General features: G+C 33.3%; 2 protein-coding genes across 2 annotated transcripts; both read left to right on the top strand.

Annotated features, from left to right (window-relative positions):
* The first annotated feature begins 1,549 nt into the window (after positions 1-1,549).
* Positions 1,550-6,688, top strand: LOC145102177 (hyperosmolality-gated Ca2+ permeable channel 1.2-like). Its single transcript, XM_079039553.1, has 12 exons — positions 1,550-1,686; positions 2,277-2,594; positions 2,914-3,066; positions 3,156-3,291; positions 3,380-3,481; positions 3,764-3,883; positions 3,986-4,066; positions 4,478-4,818; positions 4,945-5,190; positions 5,279-5,603; positions 5,696-5,929; positions 6,166-6,688. The coding sequence occupies exons 2-12, from the start codon at positions 2,281-2,283 to the stop codon at positions 6,451-6,453; spliced, it is 2,340 nt and encodes a 779-aa protein (XP_078895679.1). The 5' UTR covers positions 1,550-1,686; positions 2,277-2,280; the 3' UTR covers positions 6,454-6,688.
* A 3,868-nt stretch (positions 6,689-10,556) lies between these two features.
* Positions 10,557-16,071, top strand: EMB2369 (tRNA synthetase class I (I, L, M and V) family protein). Its single transcript, XM_079039552.1, has 20 exons — positions 10,557-10,962; positions 11,109-11,253; positions 11,332-11,388; positions 11,748-11,867; positions 12,177-12,281; positions 12,400-12,623; positions 12,770-12,836; positions 12,925-13,079; positions 13,186-13,447; positions 13,559-13,777; positions 13,871-13,950; positions 14,074-14,136; positions 14,220-14,301; positions 14,432-14,509; positions 14,583-14,684; positions 14,767-14,939; positions 15,017-15,194; positions 15,266-15,343; positions 15,405-15,536; positions 15,630-16,071. The coding sequence occupies exons 1-20, from the start codon at positions 10,601-10,603 to the stop codon at positions 15,870-15,872; spliced, it is 2,925 nt and encodes a 974-aa protein (XP_078895678.1). The 5' UTR covers positions 10,557-10,600; the 3' UTR covers positions 15,873-16,071.
* The last annotated feature ends 217 nt before the right edge of the window (positions 16,072-16,288 follow it).

Below are 16,288 nucleotides of genomic sequence, written 5' to 3'. Positions count from 1 at the left end.
AAAAATATAGAAAAGGGTATATTTTCGGATATCGGATATCCGAAATATCCGAAATTTTATAAAACTAACATCTGTATCCGAATCCGAAAAAGCGGATATCCGAATTTTCGGATATCTGAAATTCCGGATATCCGAAACTTTGGATAATTTCAAATTTTTCGGATCGGATTTTCAGATACGGATATTTTTGAACACCCCTAAATATAACCAATGGTCATAAAATAGTTCAAACTTCAATATAACTAAAAAACAAGCCTCTTTACATTGAAGAGTCTAATATGATGTAACACAATAGTCATCCTAGCTCCATAATATGCTCGTATCAATTATGTATTGTTGTTACCTTATTCAAGATATCATATTTACTTTATGACTTGTTTTTTTTTCTTTCTAAATATATAACACCTTTAGTTGTTTTTCTAATAAGATATCACATTTCTATTAAGAAAATGAAATAAAAGGAACTACTAAATGACGATATACATAATTTTCAAGATAATTCCCTTTCGTAAATATAAACCTGGAGAAAATGAAAACAAAGCACATGAGGTTTAATCCATCATTTTGCGATGTCTGCTTTTTACATAGAACGAGATAATATATAATAAAATATGAAAATTTTGTACTACATTTACGTACATCAAAGTGAGTCTGAGATTGAAATCAATCAATCTACTTTAATAAACAAATTTTTTTCACATGTCACATTCTTATTAAATTTACCAAATATCATTTTTTGATTATTTTAAATTAATTTTTTTCACATGTTATTTTATGTGTTTTTTATTTTATTAAATTCCATATAATATTTTAATGTAATAATTACAATAAATATAGTAATAAATAAATACCAATTTCATTAATGGATTTACCTTTTAATTTCAAATTTCCCAAATTCAAGCTTATTAATTTCTTTTATTTATTTATTTAAATTTAAAATATAAATAAAAAATTTCAATTGTAATAATTTATTATTTTTATTATTTTCTTATAAATTTAAAGTTTTCAAATATTTAGACTTTTATATCTAATTTTTTTAAAAAATTAACCTATATAATATATGAATCTCAAGACTAATAAGACCAACATTAATAGATACAGATGGAACAAAGAATATATCTTTGCAAAAATGTGAACTCACCTCTCATTCTCATGAGTATCTCGACAAACACAACTTCAAAAACTACAAGGAGGTTCATTAACTATCTCAAAACAACAAGGGCATAAAACCAAAACTTTTGCTTTTATAATCGTGTTATTATTTTTATTATTATTGATTATCGATGATGGTCTTTTAGTAATTGAGTTGTCGCTCTATACGACTATCAAGGGACAACCCGCATCACTTTTCTTTATTTCATCGTAAATAGACGAACAAAACGTAAACATCATACTCCATTCACCTGCTGTCCATTTTCTCTTTCCCCTTCCGTTTTCGTCCCTTTCAATTCATCCAAAAAATCTTTCGAGTTGAAAACAACACTGTGATACATAATAATATATATTAATATATTATTAATTATTATGTTTACATATTAAGCATGCGTTTATGCAGTTTCTCCACTTAAAATCTCCAGAATGTTCTTTTAAGATATGATTCAAGTCTGAAGCAATCTTCTGCTAAGCTCTCTCTCTGATCTGGGTTTTTCTTAAGTTGGGTTTTTAACTTCAATTTTACCCCAAAGAGTAAGCTTTTTCTTGAACCCTTCTGTATTTTTCATCAAAAATTCAATCCTTTGTTGAATTTTGTTTGAATATGTCTTTTAAGAGTCATATATTAAGAAACCCCTTGAATTTCTTATATAGATTTCCCTTGAATATATATTATTTTCAAGTGAAATTAAAACTTTTTGTTGAATCTTTATCGTCACCCAGTAAAAAAAAAGTTAGGGATTTTGTTGATATTTATCATCATTGTTGCTATTGTCGGCGCTATTTCTCAGATTTTTAAACATTTTCTTTATCGATTTACATCATACAAGCTTGTAAGAACTAGAAAAGAAAGGGAATGATGAACAAAGTTTCTTCAAGATTTACGTTTTCCCTTTTCATATGAACCCTTTTTCTTGAAACCTTTAATTTTTATCTACTTATGTTCTTCATAGATCTCGATTATGAGTAAATACGTATCAAGATAGTTTAAACAGCAATTTTATCATATTCCCATGTGAACAAACTCATCAAGAACTACAGATTTCCTTCAGATACCCAGAAATTGTTTCAATATATCAACAATTTTAACCAAGAACTTCTTGATCTATGCTAATTTTAAACAGGTAAATGGCTACGCTAGCAGATATCGGACTTTCGGCAGCCATTAATATCATTACCGCTTTTATTTTCCTGATAGCTTTTGCTATCCTTCGTCTTCAACCTTTCAACGATCGAGTATACTTTCCAAAATGGTATCTCAAGGGTTTAAGATCAAGCCCTGCAACTTCTGGTGCTTTTGTAAGCAAGTTTATCAATTTGGATTATCGATCGTATATGAAATTCCTTAATTGGATGCCGGATGCCCTAAAAATGCCTGAGCCTGAGCTAATTGATCATGCTGGTTTGGATTCTGCTGTCTATTTGAGGATTTACTTGCTCGGGTATAAATAATTTCACTACATATTAGTCTTGATTAAGCATTTTTTAACTATTTTTTGTTGTCAGGATAAACGATTTTTAAAATATATCGGAAAAGATGACAGCGTACTATATAAAAGTGGACAAATTTGTAAAAAGTTTGTCCTAAATTCTGTCCCCCATTAAAACTTTACAATTTGGTTATTTGAGTTGATTGATTGCTTCTTTTTCGACCCATTGGAGTAAAAAAAACAACTCAAACCCACCCGTTTTTAGATAATTGGATCGATTTTTTTTGCTTTTTTTGATATATGACTTGTATGTAATATGTAATGTATACAGGTTAAAGATATTTATTCCCATACTTGTACTTACATGGGCAATTTTGGTGCCTGTTAATTGGACAAATGACACACTCGATAAGCTAAAAGGGGAAGCAACTTATAGTGAGATCGATAAGCTTTCTATATCAAACATTCCACAAGGCTCTCACAGGCAAGAAAATGATCCCCCTATTTCCTTCTTTTTTTTTTTCAAATTAGGGTTTATAGTATCCCAATTTCAATTTCATTTGATGATTGCAGATTTTGGACTCATGTGATAATGGCATATGCTGTTACATTTTGGACATGCTTTGCGTTAAAGAAAGAGTATGAGACAGTTGCAAATATGCGGTTGCATTTTCTTCAATCAGAAAAACGTCGTCCTGATCAATTTACAGTAAGTTGAAAAGGGCAAAATGGGAAAAATGCACAAAAATATATATATATTTTTTTGTTATCTATAATTTATAATTTTTTTTTCTCAGGTTCTTGTGAAAAACGTGCCACCAGATGCTGATGAATCCGTGAGTGAGGCTGTGGAGCATTTCTTTCTAGTCAATCATCCTGATAACTATCTTACGCATCAGGTTCCACTTTCTTCTCATCTTAAAAATATTAATTTAATATATTTGTAATAATGAGAAAATAGAGGAATATTGTGGACAATAATCGATGCTAACAATATCTGTTGATGGTTTGTTATTGTATTAGCACATTGAAATAATTTTTGGAATGACACTTTTCCAAAGAAAATGTTGCATTTATTTTGTGATGCAAAAGAAAGATGTTCTTTTGGGGTAGTTTATAAATCAGTTTTTATATAAAAACTAATTTAAAATACAACTTATTTGCTAAAAAATAATTTGCAGGTTGTGTTAAATGCAAACAAGCTTGCAAAATTGGTGGAAGAGAAGAAAAGTAAGCAAAACTGGCTTGACTATTATCAGAATAAGTTTGAAAGAAATCAAGCAAAACGACCCATAATGAAGGTATGATATATGTTATGTATGTATGTATGTATAAGTATGTATGTATGTATGTATGTATGTGTGTATGTATACAATATTTAACTTTGTTTTGTTGATTAACAGACTGGTTTTCTTGGACTTTGGGGAGAGAAAGTGGATGCTATACAACATCACATATCTGAAATTGAAAGGCTCTCAAATGAAGTAATGATCTTTTTTTTCCTAGAAACTATGATTACATTTTTGGTCCCTGAGAATTCCAGATTTCTGCAATTTTCGTCCCAAAAATTTTCTCTTACAGTTTTGGCCCTTATTTGAGGTTCTTTTAATGTTTTTGGTCTCAAAGTATAATTGAGCTGGTTTTTGCATTTCCCGAAAAGTTTTCTCTTTCAATTTTAACGTTTTTGGTCCCTAAGCATAGCCGATTTTTGCAGTTTTGGTCCCAAAGTAGTGATTTTACTCAAAACAAGGACCAAAAAAGTTACAAGAACCACAAATAAGGACCATAATTACAAGAGAAAGAAAAAAACAGATGTAATCCATTACAAAAAAAAATGTAACTTACTCTTAATTTCATCAGAAACGTATTTGATAAATGTTTTGTAAAACTTACAGATAGCTGAAGAGAAAGAAGATGTTGTAAATAACCCTAAAGCAATCATGCCAGCAGCTTTTGTGTCGTTCAAAACCCGTTGGGGGGCTGCGGTTTGTGCCCAAACACAACAGGCCCGAAACCCGACCCTGTGGTTGACTGAGTGGGCCCCAGAACCGCGTGACGTGTATTGGAAAAACCTCGCGATTCCATACGTCTCATTGACTATCCGGAAGCTTCTAATGGCAGTCGCCTTCTTTTTCCTCACCTTCTTTTTCATCATTCCTATTGCTTTTGTGCAATCGCTTGCAAACATTGAAGGTATTGAGAAGGCTGCGCCTTTTTTAAAGCCACTTATTGAAGTGTAAGTTCCTTTCCTTATTGCAATAGGAAGAAGTGAAAGTACAATTCTTTAATAAACAAATCAACAAAACTAGGTGGCATTTATTGGACTTACTTTTTGACAAAATATCTTGTGAATGTCATACAGGAAGACAATCAAGTCGTTTATCCAAGGTTTTCTACCCGGGATTGCTTTGAAGATCTTCCTCATACTTTTACCTACAATTTTGATGATAATGTCAAAATTTGAAGGGTTTTTGAGTATATCACTTCTAGAAAGAAGATCTGCATCAAGATATTATCTTTTCAACTTTGTGAACGTGTTTCTTGGAAGTGTGATTGCAGGGACTGTATTAGAACAACTGAATACGTTTCTAGATCAGTCTGTGAATAAGTACGTCTTAGACCTTATAATTAACAAAATCATGTTTTTATTACAAGTGATTAGTATCTGATTTTGGTTATATGTTTATATCTTATAGGATCCCTGAAACAATTGGAGTAGCGATCCCAATGAAAGCAACTTTTTTTATAACATATATAATGGTCGATGGTTGGAGTGGAACTGCAGGAGAGATTTTGAGGTTAAAACCGCTGATAATTTATCATTTGAAGAACTTTTTCTTGGTTAAAACTGAAAAAGATCGAGAAGAAGCCATGGATCCTGGAAGCATTGGTTTCAACACAGGGGAACCTCAGATTCAATTATATTTTCTAATCGGTCTTATTTATGCTGTTGTCACTCCGCTTCTGACTCCTTTCATCCTCGTTTTCTTTGCCCTAGCGTATGTTGTTTATCGTCATCAGGTATTTTTTTTTTCTTCGTGATTTTGATTGAATTGCAATGTTAAATGTGATTGAAAGATTACCAATGATAATAATCAAGTAATGTAATACAGATTATAAATGTCTACAACCAAGAATACGAAAGCAGCGCAGCATTTTGGCCAGATGTCCATGGAAGGGTAGTTTCGGCATTGGTAATTGCACAGTTGCTTTTGATGGGATTGTTGAGCACAAAAGAAGCGGCTTCATCAACTCCATTCCTTCTTGCACTTCCGATTCTCACAATTGGATTCCATATGTATTGTAAAGGTCGCTTTGAACCTGCGTTTGTCAGATACCCCTTACAGGTAATTTATACTTTTCGTAAAAAGACCCTTTTACCCTTTTTAGGAAACAAATTGCACTTTTTTGTCCTACTAAAAAAGGATTTGCTCTTGATCCTTGTATCTATGCAACAAATGATGTGAATCCCCTCATCCTCATCAACGTAAATAGTCATTGGAAGTGTCTTTTGAAGTTGAAAAGACACTTTTACCCTTTGTCTGTCAATATAACATGTATTTTTTGGGGTATGTGTTTTCAGGAAGCCATGATGAAAGACACTCTTGAAAGAGCAAGAGAACCCAACTTGAACCTAAAAGGGTACCTTCAGAATGCATATGTCCCTCCCATTTTCAAAGAAGCTGATTCCGATTCCGATTCCGATTCCAATTCCGATTCCGATGATGAAACGAATGATCAGAAATGGCAGAAGGACAATGTGTTGGTACCCACCAAAAGACAGTCTAGGAAAAACACACCCGTGCCTAGCAAAAGGAGCGCAGGCTCATCACCAAACCTACCTGAGATTCGGGAGAAGGATAAGCCATAAGTAGAGGGGTAGGTTGTTTTCAAGGGTAATATTGTAAATTTTACTTGAGAGCAGATATTATTTATGTGCTACTTGTGTATAGTACGAGAGATTTTTTTCAAGAAATGCAACCCATGGATGGATGGATGGTAGAGCTTTTGCATTGGAGTAAGGAGGTGGTACAGAATGGTTGTAAATTGACTAATATAACCTTTTGTTCAAGTTTTTAATTTAAGGAAAAAAACGTTTTACCAAACATTTTTTTTTCGTTCGTAAAATACACAGTAAAATTACGTAAAGAAGTCATGAGTTGAAGGGTAATATTGTGAATTTACTTGAAAGCAAATATGGTACGTTACGTTTCTTGTGTAGCAAGTGATATTTTCATAAATGTGATATGTCCTGTGTAGCAAGGCAAAACATTAAATATTGACACTAGACAATAAATGATATAATTTCTAACATTGGCTGATGGCTTCACAAGATTAGTGTTGAAGGTACCCATCATCTTTGAGCATCCAAAGGGATTAATGAACTAAGTAAAAGCTAAAAATGATTACTAAACAAACTTTAAAATAAAATAAACTATTATATGGAAATCTTTAAATTTGTCATTTCAAAAAGTTTTTGACTTGGTTTGATAATGACCATCTTTATATCTGCGACTTTAGTGTCATAAGACATGAAGCCTTTTAGTACAATCAAGATCTACTATTATTACAAGCCGGATTTATCTTTACCTATAATACAAGTTTGAAGGTGCGAAGTACATGTTCGGAAAGCTAAAGTGAACTTAGGAACACCAGGTTTGGAGAGCAGTGCCATTGGCATAGTTCAAGGATAATGTGTCCGAGCCTCATAGCCCCCGGTGATGGTAAATTCGTATGCAATGGATTTATCTGTTCATTTGCAATGAATTTATCTGTTTGTTACTTTCTCGACAAAACCTAATCATTGTGTGTCAGATTTGGGTTTAAGAATATCAATATAAACTTGGATAATTCTTGAATCGTGATTGCAATCACTTTCTAAAATCTGTGATTTCAACCGTTTTGTCTGGGATATCACGAAACCTGACAATTTAGAAGTCAGACCGCTTCAAAACGTGAAACATAGAAAATACCTTTATATTTTGCGTTTTTGAGAGTCCAAACAAATTCTAATGATAAATTTTCTGGAAAATCCAACTATTTTCTAGAACATTTACTATGTTCTTATATAGGGAAAAAAAAGTGGTTAAAAGGTTATTACATCTATTTGGCGCCAAAAGTAGCGTTTATAAGAAATAACTGTTTCTTACACCACAATGATGTCACAACCTGTGTTTGGCGGGAAAATGCATGTCCAGACTCTTTTTTGATATATAAAAAGTTCAATTCTTAAAACATATTAGAACATTCACTATGTTCTTATAGGTTTTACATCACAATGATGTTACAACCCCACAAGGGTGTTGCCCATTGACCATGTCCGCTAATTGGTCAGCGGAAGCACCGCCAGGTGCTCTGTACCTTGAACCCTGCAAGCGGCGCTGCCCCTTGGAACTCTATATCTAGGGGCGCTGCATTCGGACCCCCCGTATTCTCGAGCTCACATTTATAACTCTGAGTGTGCACCCCGCACCTGTAACTTCGGTGAATAAATAGAAGTCGACCTATTTCAAAATTAATAATAACTATACTAAAATATATGAATAACATTTAAATCACTAACATTGTGTATGTTCCTAGTAAACACAATTTCTTCCCACCAAATATCTAGAAATAACTACCATTTGTTGTATATATTTATGATTTTCGGTTATTGTAGATTTACTTCTTTCTTATAACCTTACTTTACAAAAATATTGTTTCAGAGAACATATAACGAAAGAAAGGTACTTAGTATTTTGATCTTGGATTTTGACTGAAATCTAGATTGTGTTACCAGACAATAGGGTTAAAATTACAAATTTTAAAAAATATTTTGATACACAATCATTAAGGGTGCTTTTGGTTGTGGAAAATTTTCCAGTTTTCTAGGAAAATTTTCCAAGAAAAATTGAAATTTTGAAAACGCGTTTGGTTCGTTCACTTTTCCAAAGTTTTCTAAGAAAATGAAAATTTTCACTTTTCTAAATTGTATGTAAGTTAGAAAAGCGAGTTCTATAGTTTTCCAAATTTCTAAGGCGGAAAATGAAAACTCCACCGCTTCCAGCCAAACGCGTTTTCTAAGATTTTCATTGCAAACTAAAAATGAAAAGGGTAAATTACACCGATCGTCACTTGTGCATATGCCAGAAAGCGTGTTTAGTCCCTATTTTCAAAATTTAACTCGGACCGTCCCTCGTTTTCTTAGAACTTGCACACTTCGTCCCTGAAAGACAATTTTGTTGTAAACTTAATCCATACCAATTTTGAAATGACCAAAATACCCTTGTATTTTTATTTTAAATTAATTTAATGCTTTTATTATGATTTTCAATTAAAAACTAAATAATAAAAGGACCCACCCCTTTATCCGCCCCAACTCATCCACAATCAGAGAGATACAAACACACATACAAAATCGATGATCAGAGGGAAAACGGAGACCTTCAACTCATTGTCCAATCATCGATGACCATCCTCTGACGAAACTTCCCCACCCCTTTCATTGTGTTACTGATCGAGAAAACCAAAAACACACTAGTTGTAGATCGATGGTTGTGGTTTAGGATGAGTTTTCTGGGAGGAGATAGGTGGTGTGTTATGAAAATTAGAAAAGAAAGCAGGAGAAGGATATCGGTGGTGGGTTCACGACGATCAGAAATAACAAGCTTCCCCTCCGACCCGTAAAACCATCTTGTATCTTTGATAATATCTGTGAGCAAGCTCTAATGCGACCTTCGTTTTCCTAATTCTAGGTTCGACATTGATGCACACAATGCTGCTTCCAAAGCTTTTGTATTTCCGATTTTCATTTTCTTGTATTTAGGTCTTTTAAATGAAGTTTTCCTGATTATAGGTTCCACCCATGCTTCTAAGGTCGGTTCTTTACACTTTCTGACTTCTAAATTTATAAACTTCCAATCGTTTTCCCTTTCTTCATCTGCAATGCCTTTTGATGTGTCAGGTGTTGTAACATGTGTGTTGGTTTCGTTTTCATCTATGCATCCAAAAAAGCATTTTTGATCTCTGTTATCTCCTTTCCACTTCCGACGAATAATCTGTTCTTAGGTTAAGCCGATTTCAGAAGATTAAGCTGATTTCATTTGGGTTTGATTTTAATGGGTTTTTGCATCAGTTTGATTTCATACGACTTTATGATCTTGTCTATTTGTGTTGGGGTTTTTGCCGGCGTTGGTGAAGGGAAGGTGAGAAAGAAGGAGACGAATTTAGGTAGAAGGAGCTGGGATTTGGAGAAGAGAGGGGATTAATTGTTTTTTTCTTTTGATTTAAAACTAATAAACAAATAAAAGAAAATGGAAAAAGAAATTATTAAGGGCAAAATAGTCATTTCAAGTCAATAGGGATGAAATGTGCAAATTTAAAACATACAAGGGACCATCCGAGTTAATTTTTGAAAATAGGGACTAAACATGCTTTCTGGCATATGCACGAGGGACGGTTGGTGTAATTTACCCAAATAAAAACTCAACTCTCTTTTCTGAAAACATTTTCTTAGAAAATGAAAACAACTTTCCACAACCAAACGCACCCTGCGTTTGGTTGTGTAAAATTTCCCGTTTTCTAGGAAAATTTTCCAAGAAAAACGGAAATTTTGAAAACGCGTTTGGTTCGTTGAGTTTTCCAAAATTTTCCAAGAAAATGAAAATTTTCAGTTTTCCAAATTGTATGTAAATTAGAAAAGTGATTTTTTTTACAGTTTTCCAAATTTCTAAGATGGAAAATAAAAACTCTCCTGGTTTCAGCCAAACATATTTTTGAAAATTTTCATTGAAAATTATTCAACTCTATTTTCTGAAAACATTTTCTTAAAAAAAGAAAACAATTTTCTACAACCAAACGCACCATAAATAATCAAGTTATTCTGATTCTACTTTTCTAACTCTTTATTCAATAAGCCCAAACTAATAATAGCCCAATGAAACTCAGATAAGGCCCAAACATTTTTTAGCGCCAATATTATCCACTTCTACTCATCCCCATCCCCAAACACACACTCCTTCCAGTTCTTTGTTAACAGAATGATTCAAATTCAGTGGCTTCTTCCTCCGCAACCACTCACTTCTTCTCTACACCACCACCGCCGGAGTCTTCTATTCTCCTCCCGCCGACGGTCTCTACCTCCTAAGCCCTCCTCTACTCTTACCTTCTCCAATGTTTCAACAAAGTACTTCGGGTTTCGAGTGTGTAATTGTGTCAACAGTGAGAGAATTACTGAAGAATCAAATGAAGTTGTTAAGGTCAGGGCATATCCATTTCACGAAATTGAGCAGCGGTGGCAGAAATTTTGGGATGAAAATCGAACTTTCCGTACACCTGATGACGATGAACTTGACACCTCTAAACCTAAATTTTACGTTCTGGATATGTTTCCTTATCCAAGGTATGTAAATCGACTGACTTCGAAATCACATTAATCCGTCCTTTATCCTGATTGTTCAATATCTTATTGGAATGAATGAATGATAGTATCCCTTTTTGTAAATTGATGTACACATTTATTCAGTTTCTTACTTATCTTTGTTGCAGTGGAGCAGGTTTACACGTTGGCCATCCTCTTGGATACACAGCCACCGACATTCTTGCTAGATTTAAACGGATGCAAGGTTTCAATGTTCTGCATCCAATGGGATGGGATGCATTTGGTTTGCCTGCTGAGCAATATGCCATTGAGGTATTGTATTTGTTATACCTTTTAACAAATAGATTTATAATCTGCTCCACATTCTTATCATTGCTTGATGTTTTCCAGACAGGTACTCATCCAAAGGTCACAACCATCAAGAACATTGACAGATTCCGTACACAGGTAATTATTCACTCTGTTGAATAGGCTTTTTCCATGAGTTGAACCTGTGACCTCATATATGTAGACAGACACATACAAACACATAACCTGTAGGATGTCAGGATGTGTTTGTTTCACATGTTGTTTTAGAAGAAATTGGAATTTGTCAAAGGAATTGGGATTTGAAGGAACTGGAATCTTTCATGCATTTGTTTGGCTGGAAATGTAATGGAATTCAATTCCATTCCTTTGTATAGTTCTGTTTACTTCACAAATCTATTTAGAGGATTTGGAATCTACATAGTGGCAAATGACAAAATTGCCCTTTATTCAAGATTTTATTTTTTGTCAATGCATTTGATCTCCAAATTATTTTTCAGCTTAAATCTTTAGGCTTCTCATTTGACTGGGAGAGAGAAATTTCCACAACAGAACCTGACTACTATAAATGGACACAATGGATCTTTCTACAGCTTCTCAAGAGAGGATTGGCATATCAGGTCACAAATTTTTTTTTTTTTTTTTTTTTTTCATTTTTTCTTTATTGTTTCTTGAGATATCTAAAATAGGGACATTGTCATTAAATAGTGATCAACTTTCACACCAAACTTTTTCCCAAGAAATTTCATTTTGTTCCATTATTTTGAAATCTTGGATTCTTTTCTTCCATTGCTATGTAACTTCATATTTTTTTGCTGATGTGGCGAGTTCATTGGAACAAAACTAAAACTTGGTTACTATTTAGAAATTGTTTCAATAATCATATGTCCACATCAGCGCCACCTCATCCTCTTTCTTTCAATCTTTAGGCTGAGGTAGCAGTCAACTGGTGCCCAGCTTTAGGCACTGTGTTGGCAAATGAAGAAGTGGTGGATGGTGTTAGTGAGCGAGGTGGTCATCCAGTTATAAGAAAGGTATGCTTTTTTATTTTTTACTTTTTTGTTTTTTTTTTTTAAGTTTTGAAACTTTTCTTATGCATTTTTATTGGATGTTTTATAATTTTACAGTTGATTGTTTATGACCAATAAACAGCCAATGAGGCAATGGATGCTCAAGATCACTGCATATGCAGACCGACTTCTTGAAGATTTGGATGATCTTGATTGGCCCGAGAGTATTAAGGAAATGCAGAGGAATTGGATTGGAAGATCAGAAGGGGCAGAAGTGGACTTTCATGTTTTGAGTAAAGATTGTCAAGTTACAGATGCAAAAATTACTGTTTATACCACAAGACCAGATACCATATTTGGAGTAACGTATTATCTTTGTCCTCCTTCTTTCCTCATTAGTGTTAAATGCAAGAAATAGCAATTGAAATTATTTTCCTATTTCTTGCATTTATCCAATTTCATTATATTCAATACAAATGAAACTTTTTACATTTCTTCATCTTTCCATGCAGTTATTTGGTGTTAGCACCAGAACATCCCTTGTTATCATCCATAGTATCTGAGTCCCAACAAAATATTGTAACACTCGTATACCCTTTATGACACACAATTTTTGGCTTTTATTTTTTTATAAAATTCTTTAGAGGAAAAGTTATCTTGTTAACAGGTGGATGAGTACAAAGAAGTTGCTTCTAGAAAGAGTGATCTTGAAAGAACTGAGCTTCAAAAGGAGAAATCTGGAGTCTTTAGTGGTTGTTATGCTAAAAATCCAGTCAATGCTGAAGCTATCCCTATATATATTGCTGATTATGTTTTAGGGAGGTTGGTTTCCATTTCTTTATTTCTTTATTTCTTTATTTCTTTATTATATCATCTTACTTTCATTTCTTTTTCTAATTTAGCTATTTGTTTGTTTCAACATTTGCAGCTATGGGACAGGAGCAATAATGGCTGTTCCTGCTCATGATTCACGTGATCATGAGTTTGCATTAAAATATAATCTCCCAATTCATTGGGTGATAACTTCAGATAAATGTTGTGATGATTTTGAAAAACCTTATTCTGGTGAAGGAAATGTCATAAATTCATCAAGTTCAACATCTGGGCTTGACATTAATGGATTACATAGTAAAGAAGCTGCTGTTGAAGTCATTAATTGGGTTGAGAAGACTGGAAATGGAAATAGAAAGGTCATAACAATTTATTTTTTCTTCTTCTTACTTTTCAAAATTGCTTTGTGTTTAGATGATATTGCTGTAATTGAGTAGAATTCACATGTGAAAATTTTGTTTCTTTCTCAGATAAATTACAAGTTGAGAGATTGGCTTTTTGCTAGGCAACGTTATTGGGGAGAACCGATTCCGGTTGTGTTCTTGGATGAAAATAGTGAAAGTGAAACTCTTCCAATTCCGATTCCGATTCCGATTCCGGAAACTGAACTTCCACTTACCCTTCCTGAGCTTGATGATTTTACTCCAACTGGCACTGGGGACCCACCACTTTCAAAAGCTGTGTCTTGGGTACTTTTATATATTTGTTTATTATATCTATAATTGAAATTCAATGAAGAGAACGAATTTTGATGTGAAAAAGCTTTGTTTCATATATTTCAGGTTAATACGATAGAGTCTTCTTCTGGAAAGCCAGCTAAGCGTGAAACAAACACTATGCCACAATGGGCTGGTTCTTGTTGGTAATTAACCTGAAACTTAACAATGGTTATTGACAAAAATATCCCTGGTCATTGCAAAATTACATTTCTAATATACTTCAAATTACATCATTAACCTTTGTAGGATTTTGTACTCATGTACAGGTACTATTTAAGATTTATGGATCCTAAAAATTCATCCCAGTTGGTTGACAAGAAAAAAGAAATGTAAGATCAATGTCTTCAAATTATAAAATTAATAGAAATGTTTTTTTCTTGCTTATTTATTTGTGTTTTTTGGAAACTTTCAGGTATTGGAGTCCAGTTGATGTTTATGTTGGTGGTGCTGAGCATGCTGTTCTTCACTTGCTTTACTCCAGATTTTGGCACAAGGTTTCATGCAATAATAGCAATCTACTTTCATTTATTTTGATTTTACACTTTTTTCTTAATATTTCAAAAAATCTAAACCCTAATCCCCAAATTATATTTGTTTCTTTGTTGACTTGTATTTGCTTTTCAGGTTCTTTATGATATTGGCATTGTATCGACAAAAGAACCATTTAAATGTGTCATAAACCAAGGGATCATCCTTGGAGAAGTAAGTCAACCCTACTTGGTCAACATCTTGACTTTCCCAACACCAAAAGACGTAAATACCCTCCTCATTTCAGGTACAATACATGGCTTGCAAAGATAAAGATGGAAATTTTGTGTCAGCAGATTCCATTCATGCATCAGGAGATCATAAGCAAGAAAGGATACCCGATGAGAAAGTATGGCTCTTCTTATCTTATTCCATGTTTTTAAAAAAAAAAAAGTAAATTACATATTTACCCCCGGTACTTTTGTTTCTAGGTTACTAAATCCGGTGCTTCATTCGTATTAAAAGACAACCCTAACATCAAGTTAATTGCTCGGGCCCACAAGATGAGTAAAAGTAGGGGAAACGTGGTGAACCCCGATGATGTTGTGTCTGAATATGGTGCAGACTCTCTTAGACTATACGAAATGTTCATGGGCCCATTAAGGTAGCAAATCATAAACATAATAAATACTTATAAATAAATTATGCTTCACGTTGACTTAAGTCAACGCCATTATTCAGGGACTCGAAAACATGGAATACTAGTGGGATCGAAGGCGTTCATCGATTTTTAGGAAGATCTTGGAGATTAATTGTGGGGTCACCTTTATCCGATGGAACATATAAAAATCAAACATTGGTGGTTGATGAAAATCCCTCTCTAGATCAACTTAAATCGTTACATAGATGTATTGAAAAGGTACGAATCTTTATTTATTTATTTATTTTTTAATTAGAAATTGTTGTTTATTTAATTTTGTAATGGTGTAGGTGACGGATGAAATTGAAGCCACACGATTTAACACCGGGATCTCTGCAATGATGGAGTTCGTTAACACTGCATATAAGGTCTCGTAATTTTAAATTATTTTTAAATTTTCAATAAATATTTAAATATTTTTTTTTGTAGTGGGATAAACTTCCGAAATCAATAGTGGAACCATTTGTATTGTTGCTATCACCATATGCACCACACATAGCTGAGGAGCTATGGTTTCGGTTAGGGCATTCGACTTCATTGGCATATGAGTCTTTCCCGAAGGTTCTTCTTTTTCATTTTTTTTTTCTACTTTAATTATTTTTATTATTATGGTGATTAATATTTGATACAATTTTGAATTTATTTATTCTCCAGGCTAATCCGGCTTACTTAAAAGACACCACAATAACTCTACCGGTTCAGATCAATGGGAAAACAAGAGGCACTGTACAAGTTGAAGTAATCTGTACAGAAGAGGAAGCTTTCAAACTGGCTTCTCTTGATCAGAAATTATCAAAATATCTCAAGGGCAAAATCGTCAAAAAAAGAGTTTATGTTCCTGGCAAGATTTTGAATGTCATTTTGGAACGTGAAACCAACAAAGTTGCTTCTCGATAGAGGTTTTATGTTCATTTTGGAGTGTGAGGAATTTAAATTTTGAATTATTTGATTCTAACAGTTTTTTCAATTATAAACTATGTGCACTTTTAAATGGACATTGTTGTTGCTTTTAGAAGTTTGGATGGATATCATCAGTTTGTATCTGTAATGTACATGGCAATAGAAAGAAAGAAAGCTGATCTTCCATTGACTTTTATACTCGTTGGTCACAAACACCAAATACTAATCACTCAAAGTGAAAGACTCTGAAACATCGCATCACTAATCAGTTATGAATGTAAGCACAAATTTGAATAAGCATGCTGGAATTCAATATCAAAGAAATTCAAAGCTCTCTTCTAATTAATTGGTCTACTTTGTTATCAGTGATAAGTAAGGTGGAATTACAATAAAAACCCATGGAAAGCGCATAC

Source organism: Lactuca serriola, chromosome 4 (genome assembly GCF_051521515.1).
Source record: "Lactuca serriola cultivar US96UC23 chromosome 4, Lser_US96UC23_V15, whole genome shotgun sequence".
NCBI lineage: Eukaryota > Viridiplantae > Streptophyta > Magnoliopsida > Asterales > Asteraceae > Lactuca > Lactuca serriola.
This window is presented reverse-complemented; position numbering and strand designations above follow the sequence as displayed.